The sequence below is a fragment of the Olea europaea genome, chromosome 13 (assembly GCF_002742605.1).
Source record: "Olea europaea var. sylvestris chromosome 13, O_europaea_v1, whole genome shotgun sequence".
Taxonomy (NCBI): Eukaryota; Viridiplantae; Streptophyta; class Magnoliopsida; order Lamiales; family Oleaceae; genus Olea; species Olea europaea.
In genome coordinates this window covers 7,763,682-7,786,493 of record NC_036249.1, presented here as the reverse complement: position 1 = coordinate 7,786,493, position 22,812 = coordinate 7,763,682, and the positions used below count along the sequence as shown (strand labels likewise).

The following is a 22,812-nucleotide window of genomic DNA, read 5'->3' as shown; positions in this document are numbered from 1 at the left end:
CGGCTGAGTCATGTAGATGTAATGGGGGGATTTTGTTTTGGGTTAGATAGAAAAGTATTGTAAAGCTCAATAATCAATTAAATTGGTTTTTTTTTTTTGCGGGTAATCGGTTCAATTTCGGTTCGACGGCGTAAATACCATACCCGCACCGCCACGAACCGGTTCATAAAAATAAAAACCATATCCGCTCCATTGCACCATCGGTTCGATTTTTTTCGCCCCATTCGATTCGGTTAACCACGATTTTCGATTTTGACGGTTCAAATTGCCATCTCTATTTCCCCGGATGTCCTAACATTGACCAACCCTAGACTTAGGTAGCATGGACTACCGTTTAGGGTCCGAAATATGCCCCAAAAAACTTGGGCCCATTATTATTATTTTTGAAGCAGGTTCAGATACTTTTATGATAAAACAATACAAAGTTTCTAAATATAATAATCACATTTCAAAATTAACAAACTTGTTAAATTATTTCAAAATTCAAATATTAATTTAAATTTAATAATATATATAATATATTATTAATTGAAATCTTGAAACCAATTATCCCCACCCCACCCCATGTTCCCCTCACCTATAAAAAAATTTTAAAATTTGAAAATCTTTTCTGGAGACCCCACCCCACCCCTATCGTCCAAACAAATTTTGGAAATTAAAAGTTGGAAATAACAATCTACCCCATGGAACCACCTATCTCTCCCCACCTCCCAAATTTTTTTCAGAAATTAGAAATTGAAAATTACATTACATTCCACTTCACGAAACCACCCCACCTACCCACACCTATCCAAAAAATTTCCAAGTCACTAATATGTGTTATCTGTGACTAATTATTACCAAATTTATATTCAATGTGATTGTTACTAAATTTGTATTCAGTGTAACTGTCCATGATCAAATTAATTTTAATAGTGACGGTATATCATCAAGTCACAATCAATCACAATTAACAGAGAATTGATCACAATGTTCACAATAAAACACATACTTGACCATAAAGAGTGACTACAAACAAATCTTCATACACCGCATACCAACATCACAATCTAACCACTAGTCACCATCGCAATCACCTCCAACTTTACTATCTTCATTGACCCGTGTTATTTGTGACTATTTGTTTACAACTTTGTCTTTAGTGTGACTGTTTCTAACCATATCAATCTAATTTGTGATTGCATGTAACATAGTGACGTACTGTCACAATTAACATAGATTTGGTCATAGATAGTTACAATAAAAATAGATTTGGTCACACTCGATTTTTGTTACCACCAACACTATGACACCACCACTATTCCCAACAATGTTGAGAGCCAAATGCGCACAAACTCACCACGATCACATGGACCACCAACAACAGAACCATCACCACCTACATCACCACCAACGAACCATAGATCAGAAAACCACCCACAGATTAGAAAATCATCACTAGCAAAATTGTAGAAAAATTTGTTTCCAGTCTTAACGTTAGAATTGTGTAGCTTCCTTGGATCAAATGTTCAAAATTAAGTTTGAATAGGATGATTTTGTGGAATTTTGAGTTTTTGGGATTAACCTAGTGAATTTGATAGAGAGGAATGTTGAAATTCTCAATGGGACAATGACCACCATCGCTATTACCACAATAATCTCACCACCCCCATCAACACCACCACTACATGCACAAATTTCATAAATTTTCCACTTTCTTTTCTTTCGTGATTTTTTCTTCTAGTAACAACTTAAGTGAGTTTACTTTGTGTTCCATTCCTGATTTCTTCAACTTTTATATTTGTTGTCTTATTCTCATTTGCCTCAATACAAATGAGGACATTAATTTTATTTATAGCTTTAACTGATCTTTAACTGAATTTCCATATATACTAACTCAATTCTAGTGATCTAACTATGTGAATTTCCAGGTACACTAACTCAGAATCATTGATCCAAAGATGATCTTTCATATTTACACACAATCACACCCACACACACACACAAAATCCTCAAAATATGAAATTCATAGTTCATAATATTACAACAGTTCAAATATATACAAAAAGTTAGGGTTTACATAACAAAGGATCGATTTATAGAAAAGATTGATATGAAAGATGAAATGAATTATAAAATAAGACTTGGATCCTTGAGGATAAATCAAATAATAAAAAAATAGTTCATTGTGAAAGTGTAAGTGTTCACGATATTAAAGAAATAAGGATCTAATACAGAAACTAATAGATACAAAGTTGGACTCGTAGCAAAGGAGTTTACACAAAGGAAAGAGTGGATTATAATAAAAGTCTTATTTGTAGAAAAGTACTAATAAATTAAAATTTTGTTTGCATAAACTGCTCACTTTAATTGGGAATTGGATCAAATAGATGTTAAAATAGCTTTCTTGAATGGTGATTTAGATAAAATTATCTATGTAAATCAGCTATGGGTCTTGAATTAAAATCCAAAACTCAAAAAAATTACTTGTTCAAGAAATCTTTAGATAGTTTGAAACAAGCCCCAAAGAAATGGTGTAAGAAATTAATTACTTATATATCTCAAACTTTGGACATGTGACAAAGCAATTTTGATTCATGGTTTTTGTGTAAATGTGCAGGTGGTTATAAATTTGTTTGTATGCTTTTATATATTAATGATATGTCGTTGGAATGTCATGATGAAAAAGAAATGGATCTAAAATAAAATTGAAATCTTAGTTTGAAAAATTAGCTATTAAAATTAGAAGAGATAAAAAAAAAAAAAAATTGTGTTCTTTATGTAAATCAATTTTCATATGTGACTAAAGTGTTTGACAAAAATTCTATGTCTAATGCTAAATCTATTTATTGTCTTTAATTAATCATTATAAACTTTCAAGTGAATTGTCACCTAGAACCGATGAAGAGTTTGATAAGATGAATAAAATACTCTATGACAATACAATTGATTCTATAATGTACAAGACTTGACTTGGCTTATAGAATAAGTATGTTAAGTAATTTATTGACAAATTCAAGTGATATGCATTGGATAGCTATAAAATATGATACTTAAAAGTTCCACTTGAGTTGGGGTTAAAAGGTTCGTTTGATTTGGGGTTAATATTTTAAAAATGTGATGAATGTATTATCTTGAAAGGCTACACTAACTTTGATTTTACAGGAGGTGTTTATATTTTTATACATTGAGACGGGTGTATTAGTTGACAATTGCAAAAAGTTGCAGCTTACTCTTCAACATGAGGCAGATTACATAGCAACATGCGATGCCATAAATAAAGGAGTTTGATTAAGTGGATTGTTAAGATAAGTTGATTTTATTTATTAAATTGTTAGGTTATAAACAAATAATTAAAGTGCAATTTATTTAATTAAAAATCATGATATATCATGATAGAACGAAATATATTGATATTGATTTTCATTTTATTATTTTAACTTGGTACAATCTTTCCAATCTTGGTACTAAAGTTCTTCCATTGAACAAATTTAGAAATTGTTTAACTATTTTAAATATTACAAACGTGACATTTTTAGATGGTATAAGTAAACAATTTATACTGTAAAGTTTCTTTTAAGATTGAAAATTGATTTCTTTTTTTTCTTTTTTTTGTAATTTTTTTTTATAGGTACAACGACAACGTGGAGATTGTTGATATATGCCGTAGAAGTTGACCGTTTGACTGAGTTGTAATAAAAAAAAATATTTAAAAACCCTTTTTGCCGTGGTGGCATTTTTCCTTTGTTAAATTATTTAATCTTGACCTGACACATGGCTAAGTTTTGACTGTGGCATGGAGGGTTTTTGGTCTGTCTCCTTTAAATCGGATTAATCATATTCTACACACGAATATGCACAGATTTGGCATTCCAAAATTTCTTGGTTGATCTCTTTAAATCTTTAATGAATTTTGTGATTTATATTTAGTGTAGACAAAGAGAGGATTACTCTGTCTCCCAAGATGAAAAAATTTGTATAGAGAGATGGAAGAAATCTATGATCTTTTCACAAATTGTGTTGAACAATTATTGATTGGATTTTTTTGTATCAAAGCTTAATTTAATTTGTTGATGTTCAAAGAGTGGCTTGCATTTAGAATAGAATAACGCGAGCATCTAGACCTATTAATGGATGAAAATGTTTCTTTAGTTGATTCTTTAATTTGCTGCAAGTTTAAATTATTAACTTTTATTTTAGACAACCATTTAGGCCTAACACCATTCTCAAGTGGAAATAATCCGTAGGAATTCTGGATGCCATCGTCAAAAAAATAATATAAGAGTTAATCTACAATTTTTGTGTACATAATGAATTACACCCCTTCACATTAAAGGGATCCATATACAATAAAATATAAACAGACATTTTCTATGTGAAAAGAGTGTAACGTATTATGCAAACAAAAAGTGTACGAATAGCATCACTCCTAATAATCAACCATCACACCATGTGATCGATTCATGCCACTTGATGCTAGTAGAAAATTATATAATACTACTCGAAATTCCATACCATGCAACCCGCCACCTTTTCGTCTCATCCCTAGCAATTACCTTTCACAGTCAACTCGTCTAAAAATTAATATTTTTGTCCTGTATCGCGCGTGGCTCACACGTGCGTCATTTTTTAATTCTTACAAATTGTTTACTACGTGAAACCTTACGTAACATGCAAATTTGTGACGGTGACTTACCTCACCCCACCCCACGCCTCCCCCACCCCAATTCAATACTGAAAGGAGTGATTGCATCATTGCTCTTCTACTTTTGAAAATCAACATGTTCATCTTTACTTTTTCATTATTGTCATACAAGTGACTTTAGATGAGAAAAATTGTTTAAGTAACCGGCAAAATTAATACACCCAACTTTAAATTTTGAAAATTAGTCCAATTCTAGAAGTGTAACAGAACTTCATAAACTTAGACGTGTGAGGATCAAATGACGATTTAACAAAGATTAATGACGATTTTCATCATAATCTTGCTTGAAGGGCTATAGTCAAACTAAAACCAACTTTTTTGTTGAAGCATTAAGTTAGATACGATACGTGCAATAACTTTACTTATATAATCACCGTCCTTTCGACTTTTTCTTATTGTTACACAATCGATCTTTAATATAAAAAATAATCCAAACCTTCATAAAATGTCACATGGACCTCTCAAATTCATTCCATGTTGAACTTTTAGAAGCTAAGTCAAATTGGAAAGCAAAATCTAGCCCTTGTATGTTAAGATTTTAGTAGATTTTGATAAAATACTGATGAAATGTATGATTGAAAAGTTATGAGTCTCGTGAAATATTTAAATAAAATTAATTATTAATTTTGATTTAATTTAAAATTTTAATTTTAGTCCCCATCAAATAGAGCCTAATTTTTATATAACGAGTAACACAAATTTAGATGGTCTACATAATAGTAAACTAAGATGGTGTTTGGTAGGAATTAAAAAATTAAATTTTTTTAGTATATTGTGATAGAAGTTTCTGAAATGTGTAATTGAAAAGTTGTGGGATCCATGAAAGATATGATTAATATTGATTGTTTGACTTTGATTTAGATTAAAATCAAATTTTAATCCGTATCGAACGGGCTCTAATCATGCAATCATAAAGAAAAGCTGTCCAAAATATTATTTTCTAAATGTTGAAAATCAACTTACTACTAAAGTAATAGATTGGGGACATATAAAGCAATTTTTATATCTATGATTCTATATAATGACCAACTTTCCACATCCCCATAACAGACTGCCACCCACACCCCCACAATTTCAATTCGAAGAAAATTTTAACACCGTTGATACATCACTTTTCCGGCATCGGCGATGCAAGGAGTCCTCCGTTATGGGCAGCTAAGTGACGGCGGAGTAAGGCTAGAATTGACTCCAACCACCACGTCCCCGCTAGCTATAACCGTCGCTGAGTCAACTGAGATGGGTATCCAACGGCTGATATGTGAGAATCCAGTAATCATTTTCAGCCGCTCCTCTTGCTACATGTGCCACGTCATGAAACGGCTGCTGTCCACCGTTGGGGTGCACCCCACCATCATCGAATTGGATGAGGATGAGATCAGTGCGTTCACAGTTCACGATGTCGCCGGCACCAACCACCACGTTGATGGCGAAGGTGGTGGTGGACGTGGTGGTGTTCCAGCGTTGTATATAGGAGGTACAAGTATTGGTGGGCTAGAGAGCCTGGTGGCACTCCACTTGAGTGGCCACCTAGTGTCCAAGCTTATGGAAGTTGGTGTTTTGAGAAAGAATTAAACTATTTGTACCAGGTGAATTACCTGTTGGCAGCACTGCACTGGATGCCAACACTACAGTTTCTAGCCCCTATCCAATAATAGAATGTCACATGTGCAAAATCTCTGTACATGTAGCTAAGTTCAAACTATGGTATTTTAATTTTAATTTTAATTATTTATTCGAGCATGTTGTTTGGTAACTAGTATTGAACAGGACAGAAGGTAAGTGGACACTACTGTCTGTTTCATCCAATACTAGAAGATTTTAATTTTTTTTCTTATTTAGTATGGATCGATCCTTTTCAATATTGTGTGTCAAATGTGTATTTCCAATTTTCGTTTATAATATAATCATAAACCCTAAAAAGTTGAGAATAATTACGAGAAGAAAATCTTAATTTCTTCTTGTTAGCTACCTTTTTTTAGATCCTTTGTTAATTGGTAAAAGCAACACTATTTATAGTGAAAACTATCCGTAATCATCATATGTAGCCTACATATGACAATTTGTTATTTGATGCATTAATATAATATTATTACCTCATGCATCGTATAACAAAATGTCATATGTATACCACGTAGGATGACTATTTTTAGTTTTCACTATAAATTAGCATTATCCAATTGGTATGCTTACATAATTTTTTATCATTCAACATCAATTCATTTGCGTTACATATTGGTTATTCAAAAAATTGTAATAAATAAATAAATCACATGGATCACTTAACTTTTCATATGAATTACAAATAATAAATATTTCTTATCGTAAATAAAATCATCGTTTAAAATTAATTATTGGTTTGGCCTTTTCACTTAATCGAAAAGGGCTAAAGGAGCTACAATTTATTGAATTTTTTAACATTATTAATTATTTATCCTATGTTACGTATATAATCAGCTCATGAATCTCCTATAAATTATTGAGGAATATTCTTAAACTGGTTGGAAACTATTATCATGAAAACTTTGGGAACATTATTGCTTTTTTAGTGCATTTTTTCCTTTCAAGTGGCTCCAACATCCATTACCTTTTTGACCGTCAAATAAGAATTAATCATAAATTTGCCTTAGAATATGGTATTTAATGATGCATTGTGATTAAGTAGGCCAAAATATGGAGAGGGAGAGAAAATTAGTGTGAAGAATAATATTGTTTAATCAAAATTCTTTTTTTTTTCTCAAATTTTTTTTAGCACACATTCACACAATAGAATATTACATAAATTCAGATTTTTCTACTTTTTAATTACATAATATCTAAAAAATCACCATTTTTCAAAACTCGTTTTTCTCAAAAATAAAAAATCATTAATTAGTAGCATATGTATTTGAGAGAGAACTTCGAGAAGGGTTTTGCTACTCGTACATCGAGCTGTCAAGCTCGGTGTATAGCCCCTCTCAAAAGGGGGGCTAACGATTTTTTTTATTGAATGTGGGGCCCCCTCTTTTTTGAGGGGATTGTCAAGCTCGATGCACAACCATCAAATTCTCTTCGAGAAACACATATGCCTATGAAGAAACACATTATTTTTTGAAATATGAATGCTAAACCCACTCCAAGATCTTTTCCTTTTAAAGAAAAAAATAGAGATATGACGTAAAACTCCACTGTGAGAGGAAGATGTGATGTTGATGGCCTTTTCTTTTTCTTTTTCATTTGCCTTTTCCTTTTCCACTAACATTCTCTTTTCCTTTGTGTTTGTAAAACAGCTTGCTTTGACGACAGCAAGAACCGCTTCTAATCAATGTTGTGAGAATCAGTCCAATTATAGAGCCAAAAAAGTTAAAATGTCGAATTGATAATTCTTAGGGTGCAACAAGATTGTTTTTAAGTTCATGGGTTGGTTCACTCAACTGATGACGATCAATTGTAGTGACATGTTTTAACATACCCTCATTAGACGCCAATTAATTTTCAGATGAGACCATTGAAATTCGATCCTGAAAGTGGTATTAGAGCTAAGATTATGAGTTCGAGTCATGGGAGCATCATGTTGAGAGCAAGGCTGCTCTTTGGATTGAATTACTTAAATGATGGTGATTAAATGTCATAAAAATTTAATCGACTCTCATTGACCAAATTAGATAATAAAATATTAAATAAATAAATTTGAAATCAACTAATCAACTTTCGAATTCACAACTAGCCAGTTTTGAACTTGAATTAACCGACTTAGGATTATATGAAAGGCTACTAAAAATGTTTTTCCAAGTGATTCTGTAATATTGCTTCAAAGTTCTAAAACTGCTGCACCCACAAACCAGAATTCAAAAACTGTGTGTGTGTTATAAGTTTAATTTTAAATGGAATCAAACATGGAAACCATTTATATGAAAGAAAAGCACAGAATTTTTGGAACCCCACTTAGAATATTCTACTGAAAAAACAAAAGAAGGCAGGCACGTTAACACTTTCATAATTCAAAGTGAATTGTTTTATGTATATATTATGCAGTTTTTTTTAAAGAGAAAAGAGAAATGATGAGCAGGCCATGTTATCCTCCTTACCTCATCCCTTTGGATCATGTTTGGCTAAGTTTAAACTTAAAGTTACCTTAAGTAATTTTTTATCCACATGTAAAAGTATAGATGCATGTCTTCGTCTGCTCCCAATTCAAGGTTGCAAATAAATTCTTGACACCTACTTGATTACCAAAAGTAAGGTCGCAAAAGATCGAATAGAGATGAACAATGCAAACATATGCAAACATGTTGGGGAAATGGGTGATTTGTGTGTAAATATTTATCAGTTATCATAATCAATTAAATCCCCATCTATCTACCATTTTTAAGTGCGTTTGATTTACCATTTTGAGGCCATTTTCATTTTTCAATTTTTTAAAACACTTAAATATTATTTTCAAAAATGTGTTTTTGAAAACAAAAAATAAAATAAAATTTACAACTGACTTTTTGATGTTTTGAATGTTCAGAAAACTCAAAACAAGGAATATGAACTTAAAAAAAATTCTCAAATTAAAATAATTAATAAAATAACACAAAACCTACGCAAATATAAATATCATCTCCCACTCTCTCATTTTTCAAAATGACAAGCCAAACGTGTTTTCTACAATCTTAAAATAACCCCTCAAAACAGAAAATAAAAAATGAATTCAAAACTGAAAACGAGAATACAAATCAAATGCATCATAAGTTTTTGAATAGTGCATTTTTGGAAAATGTGTTGTTAAAAAGTAAGAATTTTTTTTGAATTTACGTGCAAGATATTTTATTGTAAAAATATGTAATTGAAAATGAATTTGAGAGGAAATTTTTTTTGAAATAATAGTTGTCAAACAAGGACTAAATAATGTAAACATAAGAATTCAACAATAATAGAAACATAAAATATAAGTAGAGATTTAGACATAAAGTCTTGGGAAATCACGTTAATGACGTTATTCTAAAGTCGTGTTGCCTTTCCTTAGTACGAATATTTTTGACTCTATACGACTCTAAGATAAAACATATGTGGCTCATGGCCATTTCTTCTTCTATAGGCACGATCATAGGGAGATAAAGAACGAACCTTTATTGAGTTGTCAAAACTATTGAAATAAAATATGAATATAGAGGGAATATTTTTGTTGTAACTCAAGTTATGTTTTTATCTTGTCACTTAAACAATGAAATTTTATGTCCTTTTTTTTATAGTGTAAAAGTTCAAACCCCCATCATAATGAAAATTAATTCATTAAAATTATTAATTTGAAATTTATAACTTATAAAACTTTCAAATTATATATATTATTGTGTATATAGTAGCAACGTTATACTATGCAAAATCGGTGTTGGTGTCTTTTGGATATAAACATCACTTAATAGTAACAATTTCCATTTGAGGGAGTCATAATAGACTAAGCCTTGAATTAGATCCTTTTGTCTAAACTTCAAGTGCTCTACACTATACCAATTTAGATTCTATTTCATAGCGGATAGCGCTCTTAATAGCCAAGCACTCTAATTTTAATTCTAATAAAAGTCTATAGAGAATAGTCCAATCCCATGACCACAGTCTCATGGCAGCTCTTATAGAGGTGAATTCTCCAAAGATGTGTGTAATCCACACCTTGTGAGAATTCTCCCCGGTACTCATTCAAGGTTGAACACTTCCTAATATCATATTTATTAGCACTATTTCAAAATAGGGATGACCACAGATAAAATAATGATATTGCAAGTCACACGGTGCGGGTTGTATCTACCACATTGACCCTTCTTCACCGGATCTTCAATTACAAAGATTTGATTATTCCTAGAGATGACTCACCTTGGAATTAAATCCATACCACTCGATGATTTATTTATGTCCATTACGGACTATAACTTATTTCATTTCCCTCTTGGAGAATAAGTTTGATACCATATATTTGCAAAGCTCTTCAGCCTGCAATTCACACATTTGTGAAGTCTTCTAAACTTTCCAAAATATTAGTACGAAAATAACTTGATAGACTTAAATAAAAGGTACAACGATGTAGAGAATATAATCGTTCAACTTGTCTTTTTCTAGTTCCATTTTTCAATGAGATATGATATTTCAATATTCATTCAACTTCTTCTCAAGCATTGACCAAAGAAAGGAAATATCAACTAAATAGTTTAACACCCTCACATTTTAAAGATATTTGACCAAGTGAGAGCTCACCTTGTGACAGGTCAAATAATACATTTACCATGAAGTTTATCTTGAGTTAATGTACTTTGTTTTCTTTCTTACACCATATAATCACCAAGAAGTCAAAAGAAAAGGTAGCGCAATTATTTGTCATCACACTATAAATTTTTTCCTTTATAATTCTCTGCATCCTTTCCTACATTTTCATTTTGATGAAATTTAAAACCAATTTTGACACCAAATAAAAATTTATGTAAACAAATGAGCCCTTTATGAGATTATTGATTGTATTCAGTCCTATACACGTAACATATGTGACTAACCATATTAAATTATTAATTAACACCAACGAGATCATTAAGTTGATGTCAATTGTCATGCTATTCTATTTACAAGGCATTCTGCTTCACTAAATTCAAAGGTCTTTTCACGTGAGGTCTAAAACAATTAAATTAGTGTGAAACAAATAAAGCACTCACACAAGTATTATGAGCTTTAAGAGAGGTCAACATACTGATAAAATCTCACATTACTTGTGAAGGTGGAGTTCACATTTTCAAGAAGAAAAAATCATGAATACCTGAGCTATTCATGAATTGGGCATAACAAAGGTAAGAAAATATTTCACTTTGACTTGTACAAGTAAATAATATATTTAATGTAATACAAATATTGTTCCTCCTTTTTCTATGGATTAACTTTCATAATTTCTTATCTTAAGAAATAATAAATACTTGAAGACAATCTTATTTCCTCAACCTGCAAGATATTTCAAATTGGTTGTCTTCTTAGAAATTTTAACCTTTTGGTTCAAATTTAAATATTACTACTTATCCATATTTGTCCTAAAAAGAGGTAAGCCATAGTCCTTCGCACTGTTAGTGTCCATAAATATTTTTTTAAGCATCAAACACATTGCTACACATATAAAGAAGCATACAAATCCACATTCACTTATCATTTCAGAAAGACGGATTAGTATTTTGATCTAAGATGTTGAACACCGATAGTAAATTCAAAACCCTACTTTTCTCCTCAAGCTTAAAGATGAAATGATTAATAAAATAATTAATAGGTCACTTGTGTAAGATAAATTTCCATACATTTGCCATCGCTTTTGAAGTTCGAGGTGTAAGTCTGATCACTTCAAGGTTCCAAAATAGTGAAAATGAATTCTAGGTAATTATTGATTACAGAGCTATTGGACTTCAGAAAATATGTATTCTCACATAAATAACAGTTACAAATAGATTTGTCACAAAGATTAAGGCCTTGTTTGAGCCATATTATTTGAAAAAAATACATTTTTCAGCAATAATTTGATATCATTTTAACTATATATTCTTTAATAAAATAATATTACACGTAAATCCAAAACATTTCCTTCTTGTTTAATCATACATTTCCCATCAATATGCTATTTAAAAATGCATTTTTATTCCAATAATGTGGCTCAAATAAGGGCTAAGCATAAAATGCAATTCACCCAAGGTTAATTGTCAATCCCAAGATTCAGGCCCTTCAGAGGACACAGACATAAAGATGCACCAATTAACACCCTATATTATTTGAATTAATCTATTTGTACCAAGGGGGGTTTACCAAAGCGTTTACCCCCCTCTCACAAACACGCGGGTCCCTCGTGTATTTAATAATGTAGAGTCGTGGTCCCCACCTTGATGATGTGAGTAGGGTGTAAACAATTAGGTAAATCATTATGTACGTCTAGCATGATTCATATTATTTTCCTACCAGCAACCCTTCCTTTTATGAGAATACAAAATACAACCAGCAATTATTATTATTATTAATTTTTTTTTTTTCATTTGATGAATTTGTATTCAAACTAAAGCTAGAATTTACCTCCAGCATGATCAACTATATAAAATCTCTATTGATAAAACCCAATATCTTAAGATTTCATCATATTGCACATTAGATAAGAAAGGTTTTTTTTTTTTTTTTTTAATTGTCATATCTGAATTTATATATTCGAGAATTGGTGGATTCCGCAGCTACTCTTGTTTCTTACCAAGTTATATGAGAAAACTTAGTGCTCTAAATCTCTTTTTGATATTTTATAACTTACGTATGGTCGAATCAATATGGATGACCCTCTAATTTTCTTCTGACTATTTACCACTAATCAGTTTTCATGATATTCTTATGATGCGTGTTGTTTCAAAGTACTGAACATAAATTTTTAATCCTGTAACTTGAAATAACTACTTACCCAATTGAAGAATGAAGAAGATACACACATATCTAACAACACGACTTTAAAATGTTAGAAAAAATGGGTGATTTGTGTGTAGGTATTTATCAATTATCAAATATCACATATTAAATAACATAAACATAAGAACTCATCAATAATGTAAACATAAAATATAAGTAGAGATTTAGAAAGCAAGCATCGGGGAATTACGTCGAAAATGCTGTCCTAAAATTGTGCTGTCCCTCTGTCCTACGGGTTCTTTTGGCACTACATGACTTCAAAATAAAAAACTCATGTGGCTTACAACTGGTTCTCCTTCTATGTACACTACCATAAAAGGTAAAGAACGAAACTTTATTAAGTTGTCAAAATTGTAGAATATTGTATGAAATATAGAGGAAGTATTTTTGTTGTATCTCAAATTATGTTTTTATCTTATCACTTAACCAATGAAATTTCATGTTCTTTTATAGTGTAAAAGTTTAACCCCACCATAATGAAAATTAATTAATTAAAAAGAGGTTACATTTAATATAATGATAGTTTAATTTGATATTAAATCCGAAATTAAAATCAACACTAAAATTAAAAGATATTAATTTGAAATATAAAACTTACAATCTTTTATATAACAACAAAACGCAGCTGGCAATTCCTTTCACTTGATAGTTTGAGGGTTAAAAATTCAAATGGTCATTAAACTTTGTATAATATTTGTCATTTGGCCATTAAACTTTAAAGTTTTTTGAATGGTCATCGAACTTGTCAAATGGTTATCCCATTGACATTTTTTGAATGGCTATTGAACTTATCAAATCTTTTCTTTTTCTTTTTTAATGATTCAAGTGTTCGAGTTTCGCTCGACTAATCTAGAGGAGTTCCAGCTTTCTCCCCTGGTTCACTACCCTGTTAAATCTGGATGCGATTACAACGTATACATACTTGGACCAAACATTCGGGATGCGGTTCTCCTCCCTGTGGACCTTCCTTTATGACGTACAAACAGAACCGCTGGAGGGGCGACAAAACACATCATAATTTTGCTTTAACAGGACATTTGTCTTCCAATATAAATGTTGCCTTCCAGTTACCGCTAAGATTCCAACCTCCAATGTTTAGTAGAGAATCCTCATGCTTTACCATTGCGCTACGCCCGTGGGGCAACCTATCAAATCTTTATCCCACTGACCATTAAACTTTAAGTTTTTCGAATGATCACTTATTAATCGTATCTTATTGGACATTAAACTTTAAAAGTTTTTCGAATGATCAGCGAACTTATCAAATCATTATCCCATTCATCACTCAATAATTCACTATCAAAAAATTCAATGATTTGCTGACAAGGCAAACAGAAACACTAACATGACACATCATCATAATCATTATTATTATTAGTTGATGACAAATCAACCAAAAGCATACTTCTTCATATCAAAAGCACTCATAAGAATGTGATTTTATTTTAACCTTTACCTGCTTTCCTTTTTTTTTCTTTTTTTTTTTTATATATGTATTTGTATTTAGTATTATTTTTTTACTCCATTAATTCACATATTTTATAATCGTTTGCCTATCAGGAGGGCCATTGAATTTTGTAATAATATTGAGTGATGGACAAGATTGTGATTTAATATGTTTGGTGATCATCCAAAAAAATTATAAAGTTAATGGCCAATGGAATATCAATTTGATAAGTTCAATGACCATCTGAAATATTTTTAAAATTTAATAGTTAATGAGATAATAATTTAATAAGTTCAATGATCATTGAAAAACTTTTCAAATTAATGATCAATAAAAATATGAGCTCTGCTATATGGACCGAATCACAGAGCCCCCTATTGGTCGAGTGTCTGCAGCATACATGGCCATGTCCAAAAAAAATAATTCAAAAAATATTGCACAAAGTCAATGTTCTTTTGAATTTTTTAACCAATAGTTGGGGACTCATTCATTGCTGATGTGGCCAGCCCCTTATTGGACAACTATGTTGACGCTCTTTGAGTTTTTCAATGAAACTTTAATGGCCATTAACTTGAGAAGTACTTTGTGATCTTTGAGTTTTGCTGTTCATCCAGGGAGAGATGGACCCTGTCATTCCAGGGGCCCAGCTAATAGAGGGCGCATGATGTGACAGGGCCCTAGCAAAACTTTTGATCTTAAGCCTTCCTGATTTTACTTCCTTTTATTTTTAAGTCAAAAGTTATTTATTTTGAAAGAAATTGTAGTTTTATTGTTAATTTACTTCCCAACTTTCACTTTTAATCTATAATAATAAATTGAGTAAATATATTCTCACTACAAATTTTGTTAAATACATCACATTTTAATTACAATGAATATCGTTAATCTTTTCTTATTTTTACATTTATCTTTTCAACCCAATTTTTTTAATTTTTTTATTTTATCACCAACCCTCTATTAATTTTCACATTTTGTCTATATCGACGATTTTTATCCAAAATGTTTGTGAAGAGCCAAGAATATTTATCTCTCGTATTATTAAATAATCGAAATAAGTAATTAATACAAAGTTAAACACAATATTTTCCCATCTTTTCAATGCACGTGAATAGAATTTTTGGATGAAAATCGTGATTACAGTTAAAATATGTTAATTAATTGACTGTCAAGAATGACAATGCGACTAGAAAAACATTGAGAACATAGGAGCAAAAGAAAGCAAATATTGGAAATCTTTCTTGCAATTAAAATGTAGTGCAAATATAAAAAATTGTTGTGTGAGTATAATTACCCTAATAAATTATTTACTCATTAAGCTAGGCATACTTGCTTAACAAAGTTCCAAAAGCATATGTAGATACTTAATTTTGTTCCCCTTCTGTCATGAGGTGAAAGCTTAAGCTGAATTTAGCTTCTTCACGGGGGCTTCCAATTTGACTAAATAAATCCTTTCCCCTCTTAATCAGTACATAATTGGTAAGCGTTTCTTTACCAATTAGGGGTTCCTCTAGGCTAGAATGGTACATTTAGGACGTAGACCAATATTGAGCGTTAAGTAATTGCTCAATATTATTTTTGATTTTACGATAGTTTACAAGGACCATGTACTCTATACTAGTTGGGGTAAGGGTGCATCCACAGACTTACTAAGACATAACTATAGCATGTTTTGAAGTAATGAAAACAATGCAATAAACAAAACCACTACCATCGACATTTTACTAATATTACATATTCGAAGTAACACCAATATTTGTCATTTTAATTTGATAGGTCTTTTGCATTCATTGTTCATATATTAAAACGAATTTAGCTAGACAACATTAAGGAAGGAAAAGAAGTTATAATATTATTTATTATATTGTCCAATCATGTCAATACTACTTATGAAACTTACTTTCGATGTCGGTTTTAGAAATTGTGTTCTCAATTAATGAGGGGATTTCTTCCATCACGAGAATCAACTATTTGAGCTTTCTTCATGCTCCAAGCTCTCAAACTCGATATTTTAACACTTTTTGTCCCATAATTAAATGCATAGAGGTGGGATTTTTTTATCAATGGCCAATTCAGGATAAACTCTAGCAGTGATGCAAGCCTTTCCTTCACCACCAAAACTCTCTACAATGGAATGGTCAATCTGCACAAGCATAAAGCATAAATGAATCCAATTTGACATTGCCAAAAAATAATGGTTTTCACGGGAAATTTTGCAGACACACAGATTCTGGTTTTTGGGATCATCGTCTCTTGGAATACCAATACTTTTTTCTGACATTTTGCTCTCCAATCTTTAGTATTTTTAACAAAAAAAAGTTCATTTTGAACCGTTTATGTCCAGAGAACAGACATTACAAGTAAGACTTCTACAAGAGGCACTTACCAAGGTTCTTAATGAGATTTTCTGTGTAGGATCTACAACAAGAAGTGCCCCAAAGATATTTTTGCCAACATCTCTTTTCTGAGAGGACCTGCACGCAAATATTAGAGCTCAAAAATTTAGAGAGGGACATACAGGCAAGATTCATTTTTTCATGAAAGACGAGAAACATTACAGTTACACACATCACACGTGCCCTATATTTCCATATATGGTCGACGGCACTTTTGTTTATTTAAATTTAAAGCCTCACCTGCTTTGATCACTGCACATTAGGACAGCAAACTTGTCGTCGACTTTGAATATCCGAAAGAAGATGGCAGTTTGTTCGGTTAGGTCCTCTGAGGCCAAGACTAACAAACCAAATGGCCCTACGACCCCTCTTACGGAAGAATTCTTTTGAGTACAAAGTTGTTGGGGATCAACTGATTTTGTATCCATCAACTCGATCTGAACTTCTAAATTTGGCAATTTGAATGAAACTTCTATATCAGCCTGTGATAGGAAGTATCAAATCTAGTTCTAAAAAATATTAATAAAGCAGAGAACTGAACTGCAAAGACTTTTCTGATAGGATAACATGTAACTGTAAATGAACTAATCATTATCCTAACTATAAAGGAATTAATATTAGAGAATCCGGAAAATATTATGACAATCTTTCTATATCTATAACATGAGGCATTCAAGAAGTCGATAAGAGAATTCAAGAAAGAGGATTAGAGCAGATACCTGTGAAGCTTTGACCCCTGCAATTTTAAACACAGTTCCACCCTTTAATTCTTTATTCTGTAGAGAGACTTCTTTTTCCCGTAGTTTCTCGAGTTCTTTGATTGGCCATTGTACTAACTGCTTCCCTGTCTTGTCTAGCAATATGGTTCTTGGAATTGACTGCCAAAAAATTCCAAGAATCAGGAGGTTGTCGAAACATGTCAATCGGCACTATAATCAGTAGTCAGTTAGTTTGGAACATTTAGAACCAATCCCGCTGAACTGTCAATATTAATCAATTAACCAGTAATTACCTATGTTTTAAACTTTACTATTAAAATTTGAATCCCGAAGCGTTCGTATGCTCTAACACTATATTATACGGATAATAAAGCATCTTCCTTCTTCCCTCAAATAATTTACATAGTGTAAAAGTGAAGAAGCAATTAAATTGACAGAAACGAAGAAAATGTAGGAAGAAAAAGATTACCTGAATTCCAGACCATCCTTTGTTGATGTTATCTGCCTCCGTTACCCATCCCCACAATATCCTTCTCTTTTTATCACTGTCATAAAATGATTTGGAAGCATAGAACAAACCATAATCATATCTAAGTTGCACATTACTATCCATGAAATCAACATCAGCAGTATAATAATCCATTTTCGAATCATAATTTCCTATTACATAGTAGTCGTGATCACCAAAACTCGCTTTGAGGACGTGTTTAGTATCTCGACTGTTGAAAGATGGGTCGAGCCCATTTTTACCACGACTACTAACAGGATAAAAATCAGGACACTCCCACATTCCTGTTCTGTTCGATGAATGAAGAGGGTACTGACTCCTAGTCCAGCTAACAAAATCTTTACTTCTATAAAGAATAGCAGTTCCATGGCCATTAATTTGGCTTCCTATAATTACACGCCATATTTTATCCGATCCCTGCCACGCAGTTGTAGGATCTCGATACATCTTTGGGTCTATGCCATTAACTGGAGTCATCAGTGGATTACGACCCGATTTTACCCATTCTCTAAGCAGTGGATCAGATATATTTTTAGGAACAGCCAGATTTTGAACCTGGTGGTTTTCAAAGTTATCCCCAGTGTATAGAATGACAGGTTTTCCTACTCCAGGAAGAATTGTAGCAGAACCAGACCAGCAGCCACCAATGTCATAAGGCTCGGTTGGATTAATAGCATTATCGAGATGCATCCAATCAATAAGATTATATGATACAGAATGTGCCCATGAAATGTTACCCCATACTGCAGCATAGGGATTGTACTGATAGAACAGATGGTAAACGCCCTTATAGTACATTGGTCCTGTATGATATAATAGTGTATCAATATATAAATCAAAACAATAATATGGAAAAAGAATTAAAAAAATCACACAAATAAGTTCATATAATATTCTGTATTGGGGGTTAGCATTATGAATCGACCCCGTTTAAGTTTGCACTAGTAGATAAGAATGTTTTTCTAGTTGTTATACGTGGGGATTGAGGTACTTGGAACATTTCCAATGGTGGTGTAAAATTGGATTAAATTCGTATCTCTAAAATCACTTTTGCATCGTCATTTACAGCCCAATGATTCTAAATCCAAATTTTGCCCCAATGGAAAGATCTAAATCCAATTTTTGCCAGTCGTGGATGTACATTTTCTGCTGGAAATTGCAATTGCATCTCCTTTGCATCTCTCCATAGAAGAGGTTTTCGCCACTTTGAAGATCTAAATCTCTATTTTAAACCACCATTGTAAGAGGACGTTAACTACTTGTAATCTCCTATATCTGTTGTAGATTCATCATCTCTGTCCATAGCCTAATATATTTGTATATTTGGTAATGTATGTACAATAGTAGACAATACTATGAAGAAAAAGAAACTAATATCTTGTCCAACGACTAGTAAGCTCTAAAACTACAAACCCAAACATGAACTCAGAAATAAGTGTGCTTTATATTCTTCATCTTCATTTCTTCTCCGTCAAAATCCATCACAATATCGGGGTTTGCTCGTACTCTACATGGTAATTAACATTGAAAAACATTGTACGTTGAACTTAAAAAAAGACGTAAACCTTGTCTCTGAGACAAGTAATTACTATAATATAGGAAATATAAGATTAGACGTAATTCTGAGTCTCTAGCCTTACAACTTGTTACTATTTTATGACATGTACGGTTTCCTTGTTTCTTCATATTAGAGTCATATAAACACGTTCTTAAGGTAGTTTAATGCGATAGATAAGCAGAAATTCAAACAAAGGGGAAATTTCACTATAGGTCATGCAAGGACCACATCCCTATGAACAAATATCACATGATTGCAGCGAAAACTAGAACATGAAAGTAACAGATATGCCACTATCGACGACAAAACTGAGCTTTATTTTTAATAAATTTATTAATGACTACAAAACTTTTTTAGCCATTTCAATAGACTTTTACATTTACTAACTGATATTAACAAGATAAGGGGAAAAAACGCCATCAGAAGGTAGACAAGAGAGATACTTTACCATTTGGATCTTCAAGTTCATTGATAAGCCATCATTATTTCAGAAAAATGGAAGAAACAAGAAAATCAATTAGTTTCAGAAATATAAATATACATATTAGTGACAAAAAAATACCCAACAAAATATACCATTCATCCAGTTTTTGAGAGGTTGGAAATGGTATGCAGTCCTGTAAGGCTGAGAAGCTCCAGCTTTATTTCCATGGACAAACAACATAATGTGCAGCAAAAATATCCAATACACCGATCTCTTCATTTTTAGTTTTACCTTACAGTGGAATGGATATGAGGGATCCTGGAAACTTACACATAAGGCTCTTATATTTATAGAGAGCAGTAGAGCATATCTGGAACAAAAAGTTAATTTTGAAACAACTTCTTGCTTGAAAAGTGTTTATAAAACGTATACGGAAATTAATGGTGGATGGCAGGACCCAAAATTATTTATAAATTAGTACTTAGTCAAACATGCTCTTACTTTTAAATTTCTTCAGTTAAAAAATTATTTAATTTTAAAGCATACTTAATATACTTTCTTATCACGCACAAAATTGCAAAATTACACTATCAAAATTTTTGTTTTAGATGAAATGCTTGTCTCTAAGTCTCGATGCCACTAAATTATTAAAAAAAGAAAGAGAGAGCTGCAATTTTCATTTATCATTCTTATATATCTATAATACTCTAAATTTATCTCTATTAAACTTTTAAAAAGTACTATATTCATTCCCATTAAATTTCAATAGTACACTTATTAAATTCATTTATTTAAACCCTTTACACCCACAAAATTTAACCAAGAACAAATTATTTATAAAAAGACAAAAGAATATCATTAGTTACCATTTTTGTATTAAGATACATGTACAACCAGCAAATGATTTATTATAGACATCAAAGTTGTGTGTTAATGTATTTGACATCTACAGCATACTGTCAAATAGAGTTATTGAAACAACACAAAAATAAAAGATAATTCTTACATTTCCAAAGTCTTCTTCATATATTATTATGTATATATGTAATTGCTATAATGATATCTCTTTCATTGTTTGTTTTGACATTAATTGGAGAACATATTTTATAAATATTAGGATTTTAATTAAACGTGAATTTTAAAAGAATATAAAATGTTCAAAAGCATTTAATGAGGATAAATATTAATGGATAAATTTAGAGTCATAGATTTTAATTGATTTTATTCTTATCCATTTAAATAAGTTACATAAGATTAAAAATATAATATTAAAAAATTAAAAGTAAATAGATACATAAGATGGTGGATGACAATAACACCTCACTAAAAAATTGTCCTAAACAAAAAGAAAATTTATCTTCTATAGAGAAGGGGAGAACTGCTTTTTTTACATCGCTATTAACATGTTTTTATACAAATTGATGAGGTGACGATAAATTAAATTAAAACTGTTAAAATCTCTTCACAATTTAAACGATGTGCTTGTGTAATGTGGGATAATAGCAAAATAAAAGGGAAGGATTATTTTTTATTTATTTATTTTAAGTAGTGTTGTAGTTGGAATCTTTCATTATACAGGTGTTCATACATGTAATGATGACATGATTACAACTTGAAGAAACCTCCACAACATTATCTTCAACAGTCAACTTGCTTCTCTCTTTTTTTCATTTTTCATTTTTCTTTTTTACTAAAAATAAGAAAAATAATTATTTAAACATATTTGAAACTAAAAAATTACTTAATAGTGAGATTATTTTTCTAGACTTGGTCAAATATAATTGTCATTTTATTATTATTATTATTATTATTTTTTGAAAGGATAATTTTGTCGCATTTGAGATGTCTCAACTACCAGGAAAGTTCACTTTCAAAATGAAAATTCTAAATATGATTCTGGACCACTCTGACAAATTTTCACGAGTTCAAGTTTACCAATTCAATACTAAAAAAAAATAATTTCCTCTCTATGATTCTTGTCCATCCAATAACAAAATTTTGCAACTTGTTATATGATTTTTGCCCATCCAAAACTATGAATTTTCCCTCTGCATGTCATTCTGTTCATCCAATGACAAATTTTCACAAGTTTTAGATGTGATTTTTGTCCGATCTATAACAGGCGTCCACCCTGTCAACACTATTTTTCATTTCAATATTCTTGACTATCCATTGACAAAATTTCACAAGTTTTAGATATGATTCTTCTGTCCAATAATAGATGTCCAACTCAGTCAACACTACAAAATTTCCTCCATTGTAATTTTGAGTCAATTTTTGCAACAAATTCCAGTGCCCAAAATTATGTTCTTTGAATTTATATATAGTCCAAATTGAATATATACATAGTCCAAATTGTGGTCAAAATTAGGTTTATTACATGCATAATGCAATTCATATCCACATTTTGTGGGGGGAGGGGGTTTGAATTCCACCATCATTCACAACCTATAAAGTTACATAAACTTTTCCAATAAAATTGTGAGTTACTACCTAGAACATTTTCTTTTTTCCTTTATGTGATCTGTCACTGATCTCTATTGACCATTTCCATCCAAAAATTTCATATACTTTTTATGCGCCAAAAAAAAAAAAGTAAAAATTTCAAAATATTATTTCTTCAAACTCAGATAACCAAAAACTAGATATAAATTCTTTTGATAG

General features: G+C 31.2%; 2 protein-coding genes across 2 annotated transcripts; one reads left to right on the top strand and one right to left on the bottom strand.

The window, feature by feature from the left end:
• The first annotated feature begins 5,747 nt into the window (after positions 1-5,747).
• LOC111408199 (glutaredoxin-C6-like) lies at positions 5,748-6,543 on the top strand. The gene has a single exon (XM_023037995.1). It carries the CDS (start codon positions 5,813-5,815, stop codon positions 6,254-6,256), a length of 444 nt encoding a protein of 147 aa, XP_022893763.1. The 5' UTR covers positions 5,748-5,812; the 3' UTR covers positions 6,257-6,543.
• Positions 6,544-16,278: 9,735 nt separating this feature from the next.
• On the bottom strand, positions 16,279-20,559 carry LOC111407474 (beta-fructofuranosidase, insoluble isoenzyme CWINV1-like). The gene is given in 8 exon segments (XM_023036970.1): positions 16,279-16,601; positions 16,603-16,686; positions 16,930-17,017; positions 17,180-17,421; positions 17,659-17,817; positions 18,128-18,969; positions 20,173-20,181; positions 20,301-20,559. Coding segments are annotated over 8 exon segments (1,680 nt in total). The 5' UTR covers positions 20,428-20,559; the 3' UTR covers positions 16,279-16,472.
• Positions 20,560-22,812: the final 2,253 nt, after the last annotated feature.

What these genes read in the sequence shown, in the direction of transcription:
- LOC111408199 (XM_023037995.1), top strand. Translation starts at nt 5,813, where the DNA reads ATGCAAGGAGTCCTCCGTTATGGGCAGCTAAGTGACGGCGGAGTAAGG.